General features: G+C 38.4%; 1 protein-coding gene across 9 annotated transcripts in view; it reads right to left on the minus strand.

Annotated features, from left to right (window-relative positions):
* Positions 1-20,233, minus strand: part of PPM1B (protein phosphatase, Mg2+/Mn2+ dependent 1B) — a 92,495-nt gene that overhangs the window by 30,142 nt on the left and 42,120 nt on the right. For 8 of the 9 annotated variants that reach the window (XR_015249251.1, XM_086701207.1, XM_086701208.1 and 5 more), the window contains exon 2: positions 5,284-6,143. The exons of the other annotated variant lie outside the window; for it this stretch is intronic. Coding sequence is in view for 7 of the 8 variants with exons in the window: in XM_086701207.1 (XP_086557333.1) it covers positions 5,284-6,129 (846 nt within the window). In the remaining variant the exon portion in view is untranslated. The remainder of the gene's footprint in view (positions 1-5,283; positions 6,144-20,233) is intronic. 9 annotated transcript variants of the gene reach the window in all.

A 20,233-nucleotide genomic window follows, 5' to 3' on the forward strand; every position in this document is an offset into this window, starting at 1 on the left:
CAGCTGTGTGGCTCCAAAGCCTATGTTCTAATACTAAACCCACGGTTCTCAAATGGTGCACCAAGAAGCCCCAGGGTGCTGTGATGTACTCACAGAGATATTAAAAATAAGGGGAAATACAGTGATACTCCACATCTGTGGACACCCCACAATCTACTGTGAAGTAATTCACAGTTTTAACAGTAGATAATGCGATATTTCTCTCAATGACATCCTATCTTTTCAAAGCCGGGGTTTTAAGAGTTGGTGTGATAAAAAGCAAGTCCCATTAAAAAAAAAAAAAAAAAAATCAATGTGATACAGGCAATGAAGATGGCCGTGTCCAATAATTATAATGTTTGAGAAGTTGTGCAGCGACCTACAGGTACACATATCTCATTAATATATAACTGTAGTTTCTTAAAGAATGAAATAAAGTATTTTTTCAATGTATGTGTATTATTTTGTTAAGACATATATACTCATTAAGCTTGCATCTCACTACATAAACACTTGTATCTGTTAAATATTACTATGGCTAAGTAGCACTGTGAAAAAATTACTAAGACACTCAGGCAACATGGGACCAAGAAAGTTTGGGAATCACTACACTACAGACTATACTTTTACATTCAGTCCTTCCCTTCCACGCCCCAAAATACACAACCACACCCCATTCTAACACGATCCAGGTCTACCTTTGCATTATTCAGAATTATATTTTCTGAAAACTATAATGGAAAAACTCCTGAGTTTAGAGCTGAACAGTTGTTTTGGGGGATACACAAGTGCATGTTCCGTATTGGACTACTAATCTGGAATGATGCTGCCTTTGGAAAATAAGTCATTAACTTACCTCAATTTTATCCAACTATCAAGTACTATCTCATGGTTTAAAATAAATAAGCTTGGGTGGTTCTGTTGGTTAAGCATCCAGCTCTTGATTTCTGCTCAGGTCATGATCTTACAGTGTATGAGTTCCAGCCCCACATCAGGCTCCACGCAAACAGTGTGGAGCCTGTTGGGGATTCTCTCTCTCTTCCTCTCTCTCTCAAAAATAAATAAAAATAAAACTTAAAAAAAAAAAAAAAGCAAAATAAAATAAATGAGCTTCTGATAAGTAGCATATAAACTGAATTTAGGAATATCAAATAGTATTTTTTTTTCAAATAGTATTTTAAAAGAAAAATAAAAGAACAATTTAAAGGAACACTGAGTTTTACAATTTAAGAAAAATGAAGCAGGTGGCAAAGTAACATGCATAGTATGATCCATTTCTGTAAACAGTAAAAAACAAACCAACACCTCCGCCTATTTTTATACTCCTGTATGTTTGTATAATAAACACAGAATTACTTGGAAGAATATATGTGGTTGCTTAAGGGGGATGAGATTTTTTAAAAGGACATCAAGATTAGTAACTTTACTTAAAACATCTTCGTTATTTGTTTGCAAATGTTATTCATCTTGTACTTAGTGTTATCCTTCAGGAAAAATTTTTCATGAAACCCTCTGAGGAATATTGGCAATAAACACACCAAACTTGAGTCCGGAAACGTGAATTCTACTCTTGGCTTCAACACTCACCAAAACAGGACTTACAGTTATCTTTTAATGTCAAACCTCCATTTCCTTAATTGCAAATTGGAAATAGATTTTTATTTTGTTCACCTCAGAAGGTTACTAGGAGGATAAATGAGGGTTACTTATAAGTTATGAAAGGCTATGCAAACAGCCGCTATGTTTTCTATGCAACCTGAAATTAACATAAATGCCATGGATGCCAGCACTGGCAATAAAATGGGAAGGGTGCTTTCTTAGGGACTTTTCTCTCCTACAGTTAAATGTCTTAAAGAGAGTAATGCCTGACCAGAGTCATCCAACACTTACAGCTTCATATTGCTAAGTGGCAATCCTGAAAAAAAGATTATCATTAGCAATAATGCTAACTACCTTTCATGGTTGTGAAAATTAAATGCGTTAAAATACCTGTAAAGTGCTTAGAATAGCGTTTGCTCATAAAAAGCAGTAATTTACTGATGCTATTGTGATTACGATGATTATCACAATCTCCCAAGATTTCATGAGTTAACATATAAAAGTGCTTGTAAACTATTAGGGCATGACAAGTGTTAGAAAATATTAACACATCATTTAAATCTATTATCACGAAAACTTCAATACTTAAAAACTGTGTCTATTCTCGCTTTCTCCTCTTGAAGTAGCTCTCACTTACTGAGCAATCACTAAGTGCCAAGCACAAGGCTAAAGTGCTTTCCATGGAATCTAAAATTTTGTATTCAATCTTTCAGACTAAGTTCAAAGTAATCATATTCTATTTTAATCATATATTTTTTTTAATTTTTTAATGTTTATTTTGAGAGACTGAGCACGAGCAGGGGAGGGGCAGAGAGAAAGGGAGACAGACACAGAATCCGAAGCAGGCTCCAGGCTCCGAACTGTCAGCTCAAACCCACGAACCGCGAGATCATGACCTGAGCCGAAGTCAAAGGCTTACCCGACTGAGCCACCCGGGCGCCCGTACTCACATTATTTTAATTTTTTTAATGTTTATTTTTTTTATGTTGTATTTATTTTTGAGAGAGACAGAGAGAGAGTATGAGTGGGGGAGGGGCAGAGAGAGAGGGAGACACAGAATCTGAAATGGGCTCCAGGCTCTGAGCTGTCAGCACAGAGCCAGATGCGGGGCTCGAACCCACACACCGTGAGATCATGACCTGAGCAGAAGTCGGACGCTTACCCAACTGAGCCACCCAGGCGCCCCTAATGTTTATTTATTTTTGATGCGAGGATGGCAGGGGCAGAGGATCCGAAGCAGGCTCTGTATTGACAGCAGAGAGCGCCATGTGGGGCTTGAACTCACAAACCATGAGATCATGACCTGAGCCAAAGTTGGACATTTAACTGACTGAGCCACCCAGGCGTCCATGTTTTTATAATATTGCTAACCCTTAGTTTTACAATGCAAATGAGTGGAATGACAAAATTATGGAGTTAGAAAAACAGAAATGGGTAAGATGTTTAATATTTAATTCCATTAAGTAACATGCAAGGTTCAAAACATTCATAAGTCTGTAATCTTTCAACATAAAAGTTAATTAAGCTTCTCAAAACTGATTTCAATTTGAATGCAGCTTCATCCAAAGGAACTATGATGGTCAACTTCCACCAAAACTGAATGAATCATGTGTTCCAACCTTTTGCCCCATTACTATAGTAATTTATCATTTCTGAGATTCTAGGAATTCAGAATGTTTAATGCCATCAACGGGAATATTTAATCACTTTAAACTGATAAAAGCTATCAAGCGAAGATATGAAGATATGCTACCAGAATCCTTTCAACTCCATTCTCAAGGGTCGAGTCAAAATTCCTGAAAACTAGCATCCTTTCTACGGAAGGGAGAGTGCAGTTTATCCACAACACAAACTTCTTTTTTACTCCAAATTACAGACCTACTAGATTTTGGCTTTTCCCTTCAAAACTACATGCCATTCTTTCAACAAAATGCTATGCAACCATGACATATGATTAAGACTGACACCTACAGACATGGCGATCTCTCTACGGCATATTGTTGAATGAAAAAGCGTATTGTAGAATAACAAGTATAATGATCTCATTTTAATAAAAATATACACATTCACAGGCAGGCAAAAAAGACTAGAAAGATATATACCACAACAATGAATGTAGCCAAGTTAGGTGAGAGGCAAAATTTTTGAGTGTTTATATGTTCTGGATTATCTGGAATTTTTTTCAATAGCCAAGTAAATACTAGTTTGATAATCAGGGAAAATTCTGTTTTCATCTGCTGGTCAGGCCAAAAAACACCTGCTTGCTTTTGTCTCAAAAAGCTGCAGGTCAGAATCTCTCTATTTAGAGTCCAAGGAGAGGCATTTTTTTGAGCCACTGACTATTCAATCACTGACAACCATCGATACCTTCAGTGCTTAACTTGTCCAGGTAAAAAAAAAAAAAAAAAGAAAAAACAGAAAAGAAAAAAAGAATACAGTGCGCTTAAGGAAAAAAAAAAATCAAAAGAGCTAAAGGAACCACCATTAAAAACCCTTTCAGAAAAAAGCTACCAACTACAAATAGCAGCCCTTAAATTTTGTCTATTTGAAGTTGCCTTTTCCCGTTCTATGGAAAAGAAATAGACACTTCACCAAAAACTGGGTACTTCCATAGACTCAGAGATCCCTCCTGGGAAATTTTTTGGCTATGCTTGTACCTTCCAAAGCAACTTACATGGTGGAGAGACAGAACAGTTCTAATCTAGACAATAAATAAGTCAAAACCTTTCTTTCATATAATCAAAGATTAGTTTTGCCTTAGTATCTTTTCAATCAGAGTCATACAATACACGCATATCCTAGGCACTGGCCAGGTAACTCCAATTTTACCTGATTGCTATACAGACACTGTCAAAACCCATTGGAAACTACTGAATACTTTAAAAACACTGAAGGGAATTGCTAAATAAGTTAGTCTGGAGTTTCTTTCCTATTACTGTATCAAGTTAAGATTCACAGAACATTATAAAACTAAACGTTCATGTTCCACAGGAATTCTTCACAGGATTATATTTTACGTTAGTCTCTGGTTTTGAATCACTGCTGACAAAAACATCTATAGGAAAAGAACTCTGGTATCTTCTGCAAAAGCTAAGATATTCTCCACCATGTCATACATCACTTACATGGAGCCACATGTAAATTCCTTTTTGATTTTATCACTAGAAAAGAGCTGCTTTTATTAGACAATAAGATATACATAATCTGTACTTTTACTTCAGTTTTCATCTCATCTGCCAGGAGGCTCAGATATAAATCACAAAACTTGACTCAGCCTAGGTCTCTAGCGTATCTTTTGTAGATCTAATACAGAATTATACTATATACGTGGTTCACCAAACTGCTTCAAAATCAGGCATAAGACAGCTTATTGCCAGTGCTGAGAATTTAAATCAAAAGGCACAATTCTGTATAGATGCCCTTGCCACATCAACAAGCCATAAAGTACTTAAATGAGAACAAATGCCACAAACTTATTAAACCTAATTTTCAAATTAGAAGGCTGAGATAAACGAGGATGGCCAAAAGTAAATAAATTAAATAATAACAAATAAATAAGTCATTTCTGATGAAGAAGATAATTTAAAAATACACAGGTTTTCCCTAAGGGAAAAGTTTTTAAAATTTAAGTTTGGTTAATTTTACTTACCGTGCCTTTTCAAAATTAATAGGGTATTTATAATTATAACAAAAAGACTTACATACCTTATGTAAACAAGTGTCCACTACCCAATTGCACACATTTTCCAGGTCATCAGATACCTCAAGCCTAGATTTAACAAATTCACAGAGCTCCTCATTACTCATAACATCCCAGATCCCATCACAAGCCAAGATGATAAATTCATCCTCTTCTGCTCTTAAAATTTCATAAACCTCGGGCTCTGGAGAAACAAGTTGTTCTGTTGGGCCCTTGCCATCAACACACTTGTAATCATAGTCCCCCAAAGCACGAGACACTGCTAATGAACCATTAACACGCTGTATCATTACGCTGCCTCCTGCATTTTGGATTCGCTCCTTCTCCCTTGGATTGCAAGGTTTGTGATCCTGGGTGGAAAAGCAGACTTGTCCATTCCTGTACAGAACAGCACGTGAATCACCACAGTTGATAAAGTAGATATGCTTGGGTGAAATCAGGACCCCCACTGCAGTTGAACCACTTCTGTCCATTCCATTTCTGAGGTCGGAAAAGTTACGCATGTATTCATCAATTTTCAAAAAGCCAGTTCTGATGCCACTCTTGACATTTTCCACTGAGGGCTCAAGAGCAGACCCTGATTTCCCAGCTGCCCTAAAGTCTTCATTGTTAGTGATGTGTTCTAATAAATGTGTTGAGCAGTAATTTGCTACTCGAGATCCAGCGTGACCATCATAAACTGCAAAAAATGACCAGTCGTCCAAGCCGTGAGGAATACCTACAACAGCTGTGTGTGCATCTTCCATTTCCACTCTCCATCCTTGCATGCTGCTCAGGCCATAACGTAAACCATTCCCAGCACCATGAGCGTTATGTTTCTCAGTTTTGGGTTTATCCAAAAATGCACCCATGTTTAATAATGAATCTGAAAGAAAACAAAAATTGCCAAGTGTTATATGCTTCAGTCTGTGAGACAATGATCTATATTCTATTCTATTCTTCACTATTCTATCTATTCTCTACTAACGCCTATCTCGTATATTTTTCAGTGTTATCTGAATTTACTGGAACAACAAAAAAGAAACCAAGAAAATTTCCCCACATATCCTTATTTTAGAACGGCGGTTTCTCAATCGTAGCACATTAGAATCATCAGACCAATTAAATCAGAACCTCTAGGGGTAGGACCCAGATATCAGTAATTTTTTGAAGCCTCTCCGGTGATTTATATGTGCAGTACATTGAGAATCACTGTTCCAGGAGAAAGGAAAACAAAGAAACAAAACCTGGCTAAGTTTTCTTAAACATGCAACTAAGATCACCCTGGAGTTCATATAGAAGTTCAGACTGGTGTGGCATTTTTTTCCAATAGATTGAGGTACTAAAGTATGCAACTGTATTTCAGAAAGACTTCTAAAGGCATGTATTATGTTTTCCCCCAGTGATCCTGACAACCTCAAAATTCAATTGAAACATAAAATCTCCATTCTACAAACATCTGATTTTATCAAAGCTTTACTGTGTATCAAATGAAAACCTTTACCTGGGATTCTGGCAAAAACAATAAAACAACACAACTTTAATGATGTGCTATAGAACATACTTACTGTTGTCGAGTTTTGTAAGCATGGAGTAGCATTAGGACAACTTTTACTAAGTGCTGACTGACAAAAGACTTAAAATTCATAGACAGTACTACTAGGTAGTGCTAAGGTAAGTACTACTGTGCATCGCCCTCCCTCCTGACTTTACTATTATTTTAGAATAAAGCTTTTCCAATTTCCAAGGACTTGGACTAGAGTAGTGGTTCTCCAAGTAAGCGTGGAGATGCCCTGTCAGTTTCCTACCTACAATCCTGGCCCTAACACTCGTTAGCTGTGTGACCGTAAGCTTCTTAGTCACTTCTACCTCAAATTCCTGCTCTGAATTAGTCACTTGCACCCCTACCTCCCCTCTGTCAAATGGGATAACAAGAGTACCTACACTTCACAGGGTTGCAGTGAAGAATGAGTTAATGTAGTGTGCTTTGAACAGTACTGAAAAATAGTCAAACCATAAAATGTTTGCTGTTATTTGCTCAAAATGCAGATTCCATAGCTCATCCACACACCCAAAGATTTTTTTTCAGGACATCTTAGATAGGGACATTCAAAAGAGCATGCTAGCAACTGAAGAATCACATTTTGAAAGACACCAGTCCAGATCAGATCAACTGTCTTTTTTTTCTAAGTTTATTTATTTACATATTTAGTTATGGGGGGGGGGGGGGGGAGAGAGAGAGAGAGAGAGAGAGAATCCAAAGCAGTCTCTGAGCTTGTCAGCACAGAGCCCAATTCAGGGATAGACCTCACAAGCCGTGAGATCATGATCTGAGCCGAAATCAATAGTCAATGCTTAACCGACTGAACCACCCAGGCGTCCCTAGATAACTTACAGCTATGAAAATCTTTTTCATATCTTTTTCAGCTACGCCCATTAACCTAACTTTACAATAAAAATTTATCTCTATTTCTAAAATCCCAATGAACCACCATATATAATATTTATAAATTACACAATTTTACAATTTTTCATGAGTTATAGAATACTATACTAACAAATTACAAATATTTAAAAAAGGAATTCTGAAAGGTAAGATTCAAAAAACATAAAAATTATTTTCCATTCAAGTATACAAAATTATATTCTGTATTAACAGCAATGTAATACAATGTTTATTTTTTAATGCACTGGTTTAAAACTGTGACACAACAATCTGAAAGCCTACTTCTAAGTACATTTTTACTTAGATTCTTGTTTTTAAATGTTTAAGAGAAAGTGAGTGCCCATGTGAGTGGGGGGGAGGGGCAGACAGAGAGGAGAGAGAGGGAAAGAGAGAATCCCAAGCAGGCTCTGTGCTGCCAGCACAGAGACTGATGCAGGGCTTGAACTCATGAAACTGCAAGCTTATTAACAGCAGGCTGCTTACCCGACTGAGCCACCCAGGCATCTCTGCTGTGAACGCTCTTGATGCCAATGTAGGAGTTTTCCTAGAACATATACCACAATTCGATCCAAGTACTTAAAGTATGCAAATTTGGCAGTTACTATACATGACCTTTTTTTCCAACAAAAATCACAAAACAAACCATTATATTTCCAAACTAAATTTATCCCCCAAATGCTTATTTATTTGGTAACACTACCTTCTTTAAAATAGATACCTTCTTGGGGCACCTGGGTGGCTCAGTCGGTTGAGCGACCGACTTTGGCTCAGGTCATGATCTCACAGTTTGTGAGTTCGAGCCCCACGTCGGGCTCTGTGCTGACAGCTCAGAGCCTGGAGCCTGCTTCAGATTCTGTGTCTCTCCCTCTCTCTGCCCCTCCCCTGCTCATGCTCTGTGTCTCTCAATGATAAATAAACGTTAAAAAAATTAAAAAAAATAAAATAAAATAGATACCTTCTTGGTAAGGAAACTTTATCTTGAATGGGAACATTAAAGTATGTGTTTCTTTTATCTAAAAATATCTGCATACGGCCGACTTCGGCTCAGGTCATGATCTCTTGGTCCGTGAGTTTGAGCCCTGCATCGGGCTCTGTGCTGACAGCTCAGAGCCTGGAGCATGTTTCAGATTCTGTGTCTCCCTCTCTCTGACCATTCCCTGTTCATGCTGTCTATTCCTGTCTCAAAAATAAATAAAACATTAAAAAAAATTTTTTTTTAAATATCTGCATACTGCTGAGGAATTAGCAACTCCTATTTTAAGTTCTACTGTTCTTCAGAAGCAAAGAACTTTGCTATGAGATAATCGGCAAACTTCTATGCAATAAAATGTCTGTCTTGGTTACTTCTCATTTATAAGCACTGTCAATAACTTTACTATCGTTTAAAGTTAAAGGTCTTGTTTCTATCAAATTAACTACACTGATGACACACTAACCACTCCTTATAAACTCCTGGTTCAATTTCTTTGCTGTGGAAATTTACCTAGGAATGATGCAGTGCACGATTTTTACCTTATGTGACTACAATTTTTCTTCCATAAAAGGTGGTCTTTATTAAAGAAAACATTTACTGTTGAAAATACACATTTGCCTAGCATCTCTCTGCTTTTGCTATTCATCCCCATTATTACTGAAACACAAGTCAGCAAACACTAAGGGGAAGAAGGTATGTTACAACACCTATATTTTAATCAACTGCAAAGCAAACCTTCCACAACATATAATTGTTCTGATACTGGTTTCTTCAAATCGGCACTGTATACCAGGCATGTTTCAAAGGCATTTGATGGCAAAGGAATGCATTTTAATTTTTTGCCATATGTTCCATGTTATTTCAGTCATTTTGACCAAGACAAATAAAACAAGTGTTTCTCCTGTGATATGGCTTTCTGTCATTTACTGTTCAACAAGAAACCTCAAAGGGCCTTGTAAACGTTTATAATTTGGTGAAATTTTGTACTCTTTTTTTGGTTGTTGTTAAATTTTTTTTTTTATGTTTTTAAATTTTTGACAGAGAGACAGAGCGTGAGCAGGGGAGGGGTAGAGAGAGGGTGACACAGAATCTGAAGCAGGCTCCAGGCTCTGAGCAGTCAGGCTCAAACTTGAGAACCACGAGATCACGACCTGAGCGGAAGTCGGCTGCTTAAGTGACTGAACCACCCAGGCGCCCCCAAATTTTGTACTCTTATTGCATGTTGTATGGCTTTATCAAACATCTCTGAAAAAAAAAAATCACAAAGTTTTTGTTTTTTATTTTAGAGACAGTGAGCGAGTGCACACAAGTGGGGAAGAGGGGAAAAGGGAGAGACAGAATCCCAAGCAGGCTCCACACTCGGCGCAGAGCCCAACTTGGGGCTTGATTCCACGACCCTGAGACCATGACTGGAGCCAAAATCAAGAGTCAGACGCTCACCAACTGAGCCACACAGGCGCCCTCATAAAGGTTTTTGATACTCAGAATGCCTAATTTTTAAATGTCTTGCTAATTTCTTGTGATTTCATGCTATCGTTTAGCTACATGTCAAGTAACACTGCACACACAGGCAAGGTACAGTTTCAACAATAGAGATCTACACTTCAAACAATCTTTTTTGACAATCTCAAATTTTTTGTAGTTGACATTTCACATCTGATTATAGCATGGTTTTTACCGCATAATGAGAGATCATACTGGAATTAGGAGTTCTAACATTTTTTATGTGTATGCCTGTGTGTGCTTTATTATAATCAATCTGATTTTTTGATAGGAATCTTTTATAGTCATTTACTCACTTTTTGAAGACAGCTTCATTAAAACCTGACCATATGGAAATCAACATAAATACATGTAAACTTCAATGGGATACCACAACGACAAATACAAGTGAGAAAGTGAAAATTCCTCCCTTCCTTAGGATCTCTCACCAGCCCAATTTGACATACTAACAGCATGGGAAGCCAGTGTCAATCACTGTATTAAATGCAATTTGCCTTTTTCAAGATGAAAGGTAATAAACAGAAGTTGTAAGTTTTAAAAAATTAATACTAATGGCTTGTTCTACATACCTATGTTTAGAAACCAGTGATATATACAACTCTGTGGGCCACAGAGTTTTTACAAGAATGTCTACACAGAAAGCATTACCTAAAAACAACACATTTGTCCTTTTCCACTGCCTTCTTTGAGAAAAATACATTAGTGAACCCAGAGCAGCCCAGTATGGTAATTGTACTATGAAATAAGAATCTGAGAAATAATATTTTAAAAGGGGTTCTCAGACCTGGAAAACTGGGGACTACTTGTCTTTTTTTATTTAAGTTATTTGCTTAAATCACTTTAAGTGATCACATTTTAATTCTTCTTAATTTTAATTTATTACTTTTTTAAAGGAAACTCCAAGCCCAATGTGGGGTTCTAACTCACAACCTAGATATCAAGACTCACATACTCTACAGACTGAGTCAGCAAGGTGCTCCAAGTAATCACATTTTTAAAATTACCTAAAAGATTGCACATGTGTTTATATAATATGTAGCATTCAAGTCTGGGATAACCCTACAATTTCTCATTAATAATCAGTGCATAAAATACAGCAATAAATTATACTTTTAATGTATCTGTCAAAAGAATACTTTAACTTTGTTCAATTAATTTAAAATTACATAATAGTACAATAGTTACTCATTCAAATATTTTCTTCCCCCCTCCTATTTTTTTTAAGTAAACTACCCCTAACGTGGGACTCAAATTCATGACCCCAAGACCAACAGTTGCGTGCTCTACCAATTGAGCCAGAAAGGCGCCCCTCATTCAAGTATCTTCTCAGTACCTACTGCATGCCAGGCACTGTATTAGGTACTAGGAATAAGATGTCCCCTTCCCTAGAGGAACTTATAGTCTAGTGGAAGATAAAGACAAGCGCACAGATCAAGAAGGCACACTGTGATATAGGGTACAAGGAGATAAACAGAGATATGCTAACAGGAGGTGTCAAAGACAGCCTTATATATTTAAAACTTTTCCAAAGTGGGGCACCTAGGTGGCTCAGTCAGTTGAGCGTCCAACTCTTGATTTTGGTTCAGGTCATGATCTTACAGTCACAAGGTGGAACCCAGTGACAGGCTCCTCACTGTACACGAAGCCACCTTAAGATTCTCTCTTTCCCTCTCCCCACTTCCCCTCCCCAGCTCTCACAGGCATGTGCCTGTGCGCTCTATTTCTCGCTCAATAAAAATAACAATAGGGGCGCCTGGGTGGTTCAGTCGGTTAAGCCTCCAACTCCAGCTCAGGTCACGATCTCAAGGTTCGTGGGTTGGGCCCCGGGTTGGGCTCTGTGCTGACAGCTCGGAGCCTGGAGCCTGCTTCGGATTCTGTGTCTCCCTCTCTCTCTGCCCCTCTCCTGCTCACGCTCTCTCTCTCTCTCAAAAATAAATAGATGTAAAAAATTAAAAAAAAATTTTAATTTTAAAAATTAAATTAAAATGGGGTTTAAAAAAATCCCCCCCAAAAAAGCCAAAGGTGAGACCTAAATGATGGAAGTGGGAGAAGGCATTAGCCAGCACAAACACCAAAAGAAGGGCAAGAGCACAGTTTGGTATAGCTGGTATGTATGTATGTGTACTGTATGTACACTATATGTACTGTATGTGTGAGTCTATACGTGAGCATTTCAAGGGACAAAGCAGCAGCACTGAAATCCTAAGAATAACATTATTTCCCACTGAAATGTCCATTATCTACTTAGAATCGTGGATTTGAGAACTCAAAACCATGCGAACCTCTTCTTGCCTGAGAAGGTAGCAAACCCATCTGACAATTGTGCTTTTCAGTGTGAAGAACATATCTGGGGGAAAGGTCTAGAGGTCCTAAAATTTAGGTGAGTTTCTACAGTTTACATTCTTCTATAGAATAAGCCTCCACATAAAAAAAAAATTTGATACCTTTGAGTTTGCTTACAAACCCACTCTAAAAGGGAGGAAGGGTAGGGGGGTAGACAACCTTCACATATAATAAGTCAAATTTCATTGAAAAGAGACTTTGAAGGGCTGTTCAAATACTCCCAATGAAATATTACTACAATGTTCAAACAGATCAAATACATGCAAATACACATAGTCAAAATGTACTCACACTACTCATCACCAGATAATTAAAACAGTTGCAAAACTGAATTTCAGGTTCCTTTTTTCTTTTTTTAATATCTATTTAAGTAATCTCTACACCCAACACAGAGCTCAAACTCTTGACCTCGAGATCAAGAGTCAAATGTTCTTCTAACGGAGCCAGCCAGGTGCCCCTTAGGTTCCTTTTTTTCTAAACCCTTCCTTAGTTCATTCAAAATCATCTCTACTCCTTAGATCAAATGGATCCATAGGACAGAGGCTTTTTCCTCTCTTTTCTCTTAACCATGTCTAGGGACTAGAACGTCATCCAAAGAGGGGCACACTTACTTCAAAGCTGCCCTCAGTTTATAATCAAGCCCAAATATATTTCACATTTATAAACAAAACTGACAGCACAGTAGGAAACACTTAATAATAGGTCATCAAAGAATATACCTTCAGTTTTTCAAATAACAACTTATAAAAGGGAAGGAAAAAAAACACATATCGCACTAAACGTTTGCAGTAACTGACTACAGTTACTAGAGTAACTAGAGCCTCAATTCAAAAGCAGGACTATTTTATCTACCATAATTTGGGCACTAAATTATTTTCAAATCGTGCCTCCCCACGCCCTTAATTATCCTCCACCTATGCAAAGCTACATTCTTCCAAAAATGTCAGATGTGGGTCTCACCTCTTCCAGAAATCCTTTCTCTGAGGTGCTCTATCTACTAAACTTCTTTTTTTTTTAACGTTTTTTTAATTTTTTTATTTTTGGGACAGAGAGAGACAGAGCATGAACGGGGGAGGGGCAGAGAGAGAGGGAGACACAGAATCGGAAGCAGGCTCCAGGCTCCAAGCCATCAGCCCAGAGCCCAACGCGGGGCTCGAACTCACGGACCGCGAGATCGTGACCTGAGCTGAAGTCAGATGCTCAACCGACTGAGCCACCCAGGCGCCCCTCTACTAAACTTCATTAACAGTAAATGCTACTTTCCCATCCATTTAGTGCATGCTACTCTGCATAATCAATGGCCCCTCTGTGTATACCTCCTATTTCCCCCAAATAGTATGTTTATTTCCCTGCAAAAACAAGTAGTGAATAAATGCTAGATTTTTTAAAAATTAGTTTGAGAGAAGTGATTTTACAAAGCAACACTTCCATTCCCAATAAGTGATAAATGTTATGTGGCCTTTACCATAGGCCATATTCTCCCTCATAAGTGAAGCAGATTTCATGAAGGACAAAGACAAGCCTTTGTATTACACTGAAAAGATAAAGGCCTTAAACAAAAAACCCCTGAACTTGTCACTCCAGTGTCCTAGAAGAGCCTCATTCTGTCAGAGAAAAAATTTCCAAGGAGGACAGCATCCAGGTATGGGATCTAGGGTAATGAATGCCAAAATGGTGTCCACCACATTAAGTCAATCCAGGAATTATATCTTTGAATGAAACTATGCATTCCAGAAGACAAGGCATCGATTAAATTATATTTTTGGTTATTGTATTAGATGTTTATTTTCCTTTGGATTTCCTCTATCTTTAATATAGCTTAAAAGTTCTTACTTATCTCAATGATCTTATGTCAAATTAAGGGGGGAAAGACTCACACATATGTTCTAGAGAGGGCTTTGAACTTAAACTGAATGCTCTCTGCCTCCCTTAAGTCAGTAATAATAAAGGGCAGTAGTAATGAGGGATAGTCTCCCAAAAGTGATAGAGACGTTGGCTTAAGCAAGGAGCTGGGAATGAAAATTCTGGCCACTCCTACCTGCTTGGACCAGTTTTGTTTTTAAAGAATGGTTTACTCATACATGATAGTCATTAAGTCATTTTAACTATTAACCAGTTCATTTCATAGTATCATCTATAAACTTGGCCATGGAAATTTTCTCACATGAATTATAAAAACATCTATTAGAACAGATTATTATGACCAAGGGCCATATTTCATTGAGATAATCTGGGAAAGCTTCATGCAACACAAAGTCTAGACAACAAACTACATTTTTACAAATCTAAATCTGAAGAGACTAAACGAAATGGTCCCAAAAGAACCAAGAAATCTGTAGTGCTTAGAATATCTTCTGATAATAAAAGCATACTAACTTGCATCTAAAATAACAAATACATTCAGTAAACATACCATCTTAAGACAACTAACTGTGGGAAACAAGGAACCAAATGCTAAACATTGGGTTTGATTCTTCGCTCTACCAAGTATCTGTTTTCCTAGGGATGGGGAAGCTGTACAAAAGAATATCAAGCATTTCTTCCTGTTCTGAAATTCTGTGTGGTTAGAGTCTGACTAGTAAGTAAACTACCAACTGCTGACAACAAATATAAAATTATAGGACACTGTGAGACTAAAATACAGTGAGGAGGGGATAGTACAGTACCAGTGAGCAAGTCTGTATTTCATTTGCAATATCAGATAAATACAAGTAAAGTGAAATACAGCAAGTAAATAAACTAAAGATTTTAAAAAGATTTCTCGCTTTCTGAATGAAAGTTGGAGAACTTCGGCTTATTGCCCAAGGTTCCCAAAATGATAGCAAATATATCCTCTTCTCCAACTTGAAAAAAACAAAACCTCAAGTCAAGCATGTCCTCCCCTATGATATTTTACAGACTACTCCAAACAAAAGTATTTATCGGGGCACGGGGGTGGCTCAGTCAGTTATGCGGCTGAATTCAGCTCAGGTCATGATCTCATGGTTCCTGAGTTCAAGCCCCGCGTCCAGCTCAGAACCTGGAGCCTGTTTCAGATTGTGTCTCCCTGTCTCTCTGTCCCTCCCCCGCCCATACTCTTGTCTGTCTCCCTCTCCCTCTCTCAAGAATAAATATTTTTTAAAAGCATATTTAAAAAAGAAAGTACCACCTTTCTGAACTGCTACAAGTAGTGTCACGCACAAGGCAATTAACTGTATACTGCTTTATGGCAATCCTTGTATTAAACGGTAACATTTATATCATTCCAAATGTATCTATGTCAAATGGTACCAAGTTTCCATTTCAACTTTCTATTCAAACCAAAAGCAGGCTTCTTACTGAAACTTACTATTAAGCAGAACCAAGCTTGTTTGTTATATTTTCATTATTCACCCAATTTGGATTTTACTTTTTTTTTTTTTTTTTAAGGATGCTGTCAGTAATTTGGCATGGTTATCTCTTTAAGAAGTTTAGTTTTACACTTTATGTAAAGAAAGCCAATGCTTCTCCACATTGCTGGCACTGTCCGCCTTGAAGAATGACTGCTGACTAAATAAACAGAAGGGAATAACATTTTGGTAGAAAACATCTCTGAATTCCTCTCAACTATAAGGGACTTTTTTTTTTAATTTTTTTAACGTTTATTTTTGAGACAGGGAAAGACAGCATGAACGGGGGAGGGTCAGAGAGAGAGGGAGACACAGAATCTGAAACGAGCTCCAGGCTCTGAGCTGTCAGCACAGAGCCCGACGCGGGGCTCGAACTCACGGACTGTGAGATCATGACCTGAGCCAAAGTCGGATGCTTAACCGACTGAGCCACCCAGGCGCCCCTATAAGGGACTTGTAAATCCGTGAAGATAAAGTTAGCGAGAGTGAAGTCAACAGCAAACACGCTGTGAAGCCGGGGAAGCAGCAGAACCAAGACTCTGACTTAGTGGAATGCTAAGTTAAATGCTAGGCTAACTGTGAGCAAACAAGGACACTAGTTTAAACTGCAGCGTGGAGGTACTGCAGGCAGTGGGGGTGAAACCGGGACTAACAAGAGGACTGATGGAAAGTCTACTGCAGCAGCAGGTGCACTTCCCAGAATTCTCCTCTGTGGGTCTGCGCAGCCGAATGAAGGAGTAGCATCCCCTCGCCCCAGAAAGAGATGGAAGTTTATTTCTGAAGAAGGTAAAACAGAACTTTTGAAGAGGAGAACACCAGGCTGAGATTAGGGCTGGAAACTAGCCTTAAAATGTAAAATTAAGTAGAAGTTTACATATTGTTTGATACACTAGCCTTTTTCAGACACTGAGTTCCCCAAATGCTGGCAATCAAATGTATACCCTCTAATAAAAGAGGCTTATTTATACTCTTTAGAATCTCACTAGCTCTACAGGAAAAGATCTAAGGTACTGACATTGGAGGTTACTCAAAAAGCTAGATCAAATTCACCCCACAGCAATCCCACAGCCAACCAATCCCATGGACAGGCACAAAGCCTCCAACCGTCTATTCAACGTCCATTTTAAAATATAAGCAGACAGTCCATGGCCAAACATCAGTGAATTTTCCTAATGGAAGAGGGGCCAACACAAGCAGAAAAGGGCAGCTTGGAAAAGAAAAGCCTAGAAAGGGATTAAGTTGGGCAAAGAAAAGTTAATCACAGGAGGAGGAGGAAGGAAGCACGCAACCAAACTCCTTTCAGAAAGGTAAGAGATTTTGATTCCATGGAATAACCGGATGTTATTAAAAGGAAAAATAAAACAGAGGACTAAAAGAGCTCCTGTAAAGTGAAAACATAATCACAGAAGAGAAAACTGGGAAAATGAAAGTTGAGAGAAATTCCCAGAAATCAGAGCACAAGACAGATGGTACAACAGGAGAGGATCGGCCTAGGAGTTTCAAGAGCCAAAAAATGGAGTAAGAGAACACAGGAAATTGAAATGCAGGCACACCTTGGAGATACTGCAGGTTTGGTTGCAGATGACTGCAACAAAGCAAGTATCGCAATAAAGCTAGAAAGTGAAATTTTTTTGGTATCCAGTGCACATAAAAATTATGTTTATACTGTACTGTAGTCTATTAAGTGTGCAATAGCAGTATGTGTAAAAAAAAAAATGTATACACCTAAATTAAAAAATACTTTAGGGGCACCTGGGTGGCTCAGTCGGTTAAAGCGTTCAACTCTCGGTTTCGGCTCAGGTCATATCTCACAGACTGTGAGGAGCCTGTTTGGGATTCTCTCTCTCCCTCTCTCTCTCTGCCCCTCACCTCCTCTCTTCCTCCTTCCCTCCCCCCTCCCCTCAAAATGAATAAACATTAAAAAAAAAAAAAAACTTTATTACTGGGGCGCCTGGGTGGCTCAGTTGGTTGAGCATCCAACTTTACCTCAGGTCACAAATCTCATTGAGCCACACACTGGACTCACTGCTGTCAGCACAGAACCCGCTTTGGATCCTCTGTCCCCCTCTCTCTGTCCCTGCCCCACTTGCATGCATGCGCATCCTCTCTCTCAAATAAACATTTAAAAAACTACTTCATTGCAAAAAACTGCTAACCATTATCTGAGCTCTCAGTGAGTCACAATCACTGATCATAGATCACCATAATAATTATTATAATAATAACAATGGAAAAGCTTGAAATATTGCAAGAATTACCAATATGTGACAGACACAAAGTGAGCAAATGCTGCCCCCAAAATGGTGCTGAGATTTGCAGGGTTGCCACAAACCTTCAATATGTAAAAACCGCAGTATCTGTGAAGCTCGATAAAATGAGGTATGCCTGCAGTTCCTAAAATATAAGAAAACTTCCACACTGAAGTTTGAATGAACTCCAGCTCATTCCATGTCCACACATGAATTTCAAAACTGAAAAAGCCCACTCTGTGACAAGCACAATGGATGGAAACATATTTACAAAGGCACATTACCAAAACCTTCAGAACACTGGAGATAGGCAGGTATACGAGCCTACAGCTATCAGAAAGAGGTTTAATTCAAAAATTGAAGGATCAGAATGCCACTGGTCTCAACTGGAGGTTGAATTAGCAATTAGAACATCAAACACTAAACAAAATGTATTAATGCCAAGAAAACAAGAAACTGTGCAGGGAATAAAAAGCAATCCTATTTTAGAAAAAAATAAGAATGAGGGAGTATGTGTATGTGTTATGGTTAGGGTAGTAGAATTGAAAGAGCTAGATTTCTGGGGTGCCTGGGTGGCGCAGTCGGTTAAGCGTCCGACTTCAGCCAGGTCACGATCTCGCGGTCCGTGAGTTCGAGCCCCGCGTCAGGCTCTGGGCTGATGGCTCAGAGCCTGGAGCCTGTTTCCGATTCTGTGTCTCCCTCTCTCTCTGCCCCTCCCCCGTTCATGCTCTGTCTCTCTCTGTCCCAAAAATAAATAAACGTTGAAAAAAAATTTTTTTTTAAAAAAGAAAGAGCTAGATTTCATCTACAGTAATGGGACAGATAACTCCCAGAACTGGAAAAAAAATAATCAAATAGCACATTAGAGATTTAAAGATAAATTCCAAAAGAATCAACTGTAAAAGTTTAAAATGGTTGGTTCTGGAGAATCTTCTCCAAGAAGAGGAGCTCATAGAACTGTTTGGTTCTTCAAACCATGTAAATGCTTATTTTAATTAAAAAAAAAACAAAACTGAAGAAGCATAAAGTAGAATAATAGCACACCATGAAATAAGAAACTGCAATTCAGATCATAAACTAATTTCCCTAATAAAGAGACATAAAAATGTCTCATTAGGGCTTAGTACCCAAAATATATACACAACTTACACAACTCAATACCAAAAAAACAATCCACTTAAAAAATGGACAGAGGACCTGAACAGAGCTTTTTCCAACAGGCACATGAAAATCGTCAGGGAATTGCAAATCAAAATCACAGTATCACCTCACACCAGTTAAAATGGCTAGAATCAAAAAGACAAGAGGGGCACCTGGCTGGCTCAGTCTCAAGAGCATTGACTCTTGATCTCAGGGTTGTGAGTTCAAGTCCCACATTGGGTATAGAGATTACTAAATAAATAAATAAATGCGCTATGATACTACAGGTTTCTTTAAAAACAAAAAAAAAGACAAGAAACAAGTGTTGGTGAAGATGTGGAGAAAAAGAAAACCTTGTACACTGTTGGTGGGAATAGAAATTGGTGCAACCACTGTGGAAAACAGTGTGGACCTTGCTTAAAACATTAGAAATAGAAATACCATATGATCCAGTAATTTCACTACCGAATACTTACCCAAAGAAAACAAAAACACTAATTTGAAAAGATACGTGCGGGGCGCCTGGGTGGCTCAGTCAGTTGAGCGTCCGACTTCGGCTCAGGTCATGATCTCACCAGTCGTGGGTTCGAGCCCCACATCGGGCTCTGTGCTGACTGACAGCTCAGAGCCTGGAGCCTGCTTCAGATTCTGTGTCTCCCTCTCTCTCTGCTCCTCCCCTGCTCAGGCTCTGTCTCTCTCAAAAATAAATGTCGAAAAGAGATGTGCACCCCTATGTTTACCATAGCTTTATTTACAATAGTCAAGATATGGAAGCAGCCCAGTATCTATCAATAGATGAATGGATAAAGAAGATAGGGGTGTGTATATATGTACACACACACACACACACACACACACACACACACACACACACACACACGTGCGTGCACACCGGAATATTACTCAGCCTTAAAAAAGAATGAAATCTCACCATTTGCAACAACATGGATGGGC

This window comes from Puma concolor, chromosome A3 (assembly GCF_028749965.1).
Source record: "Puma concolor isolate L17-30 chromosome A3, mPumCon1.1.hap2, whole genome shotgun sequence".
Lineage (NCBI taxonomy): Eukaryota > Metazoa > Chordata > Mammalia > Carnivora > Felidae > Puma > Puma concolor.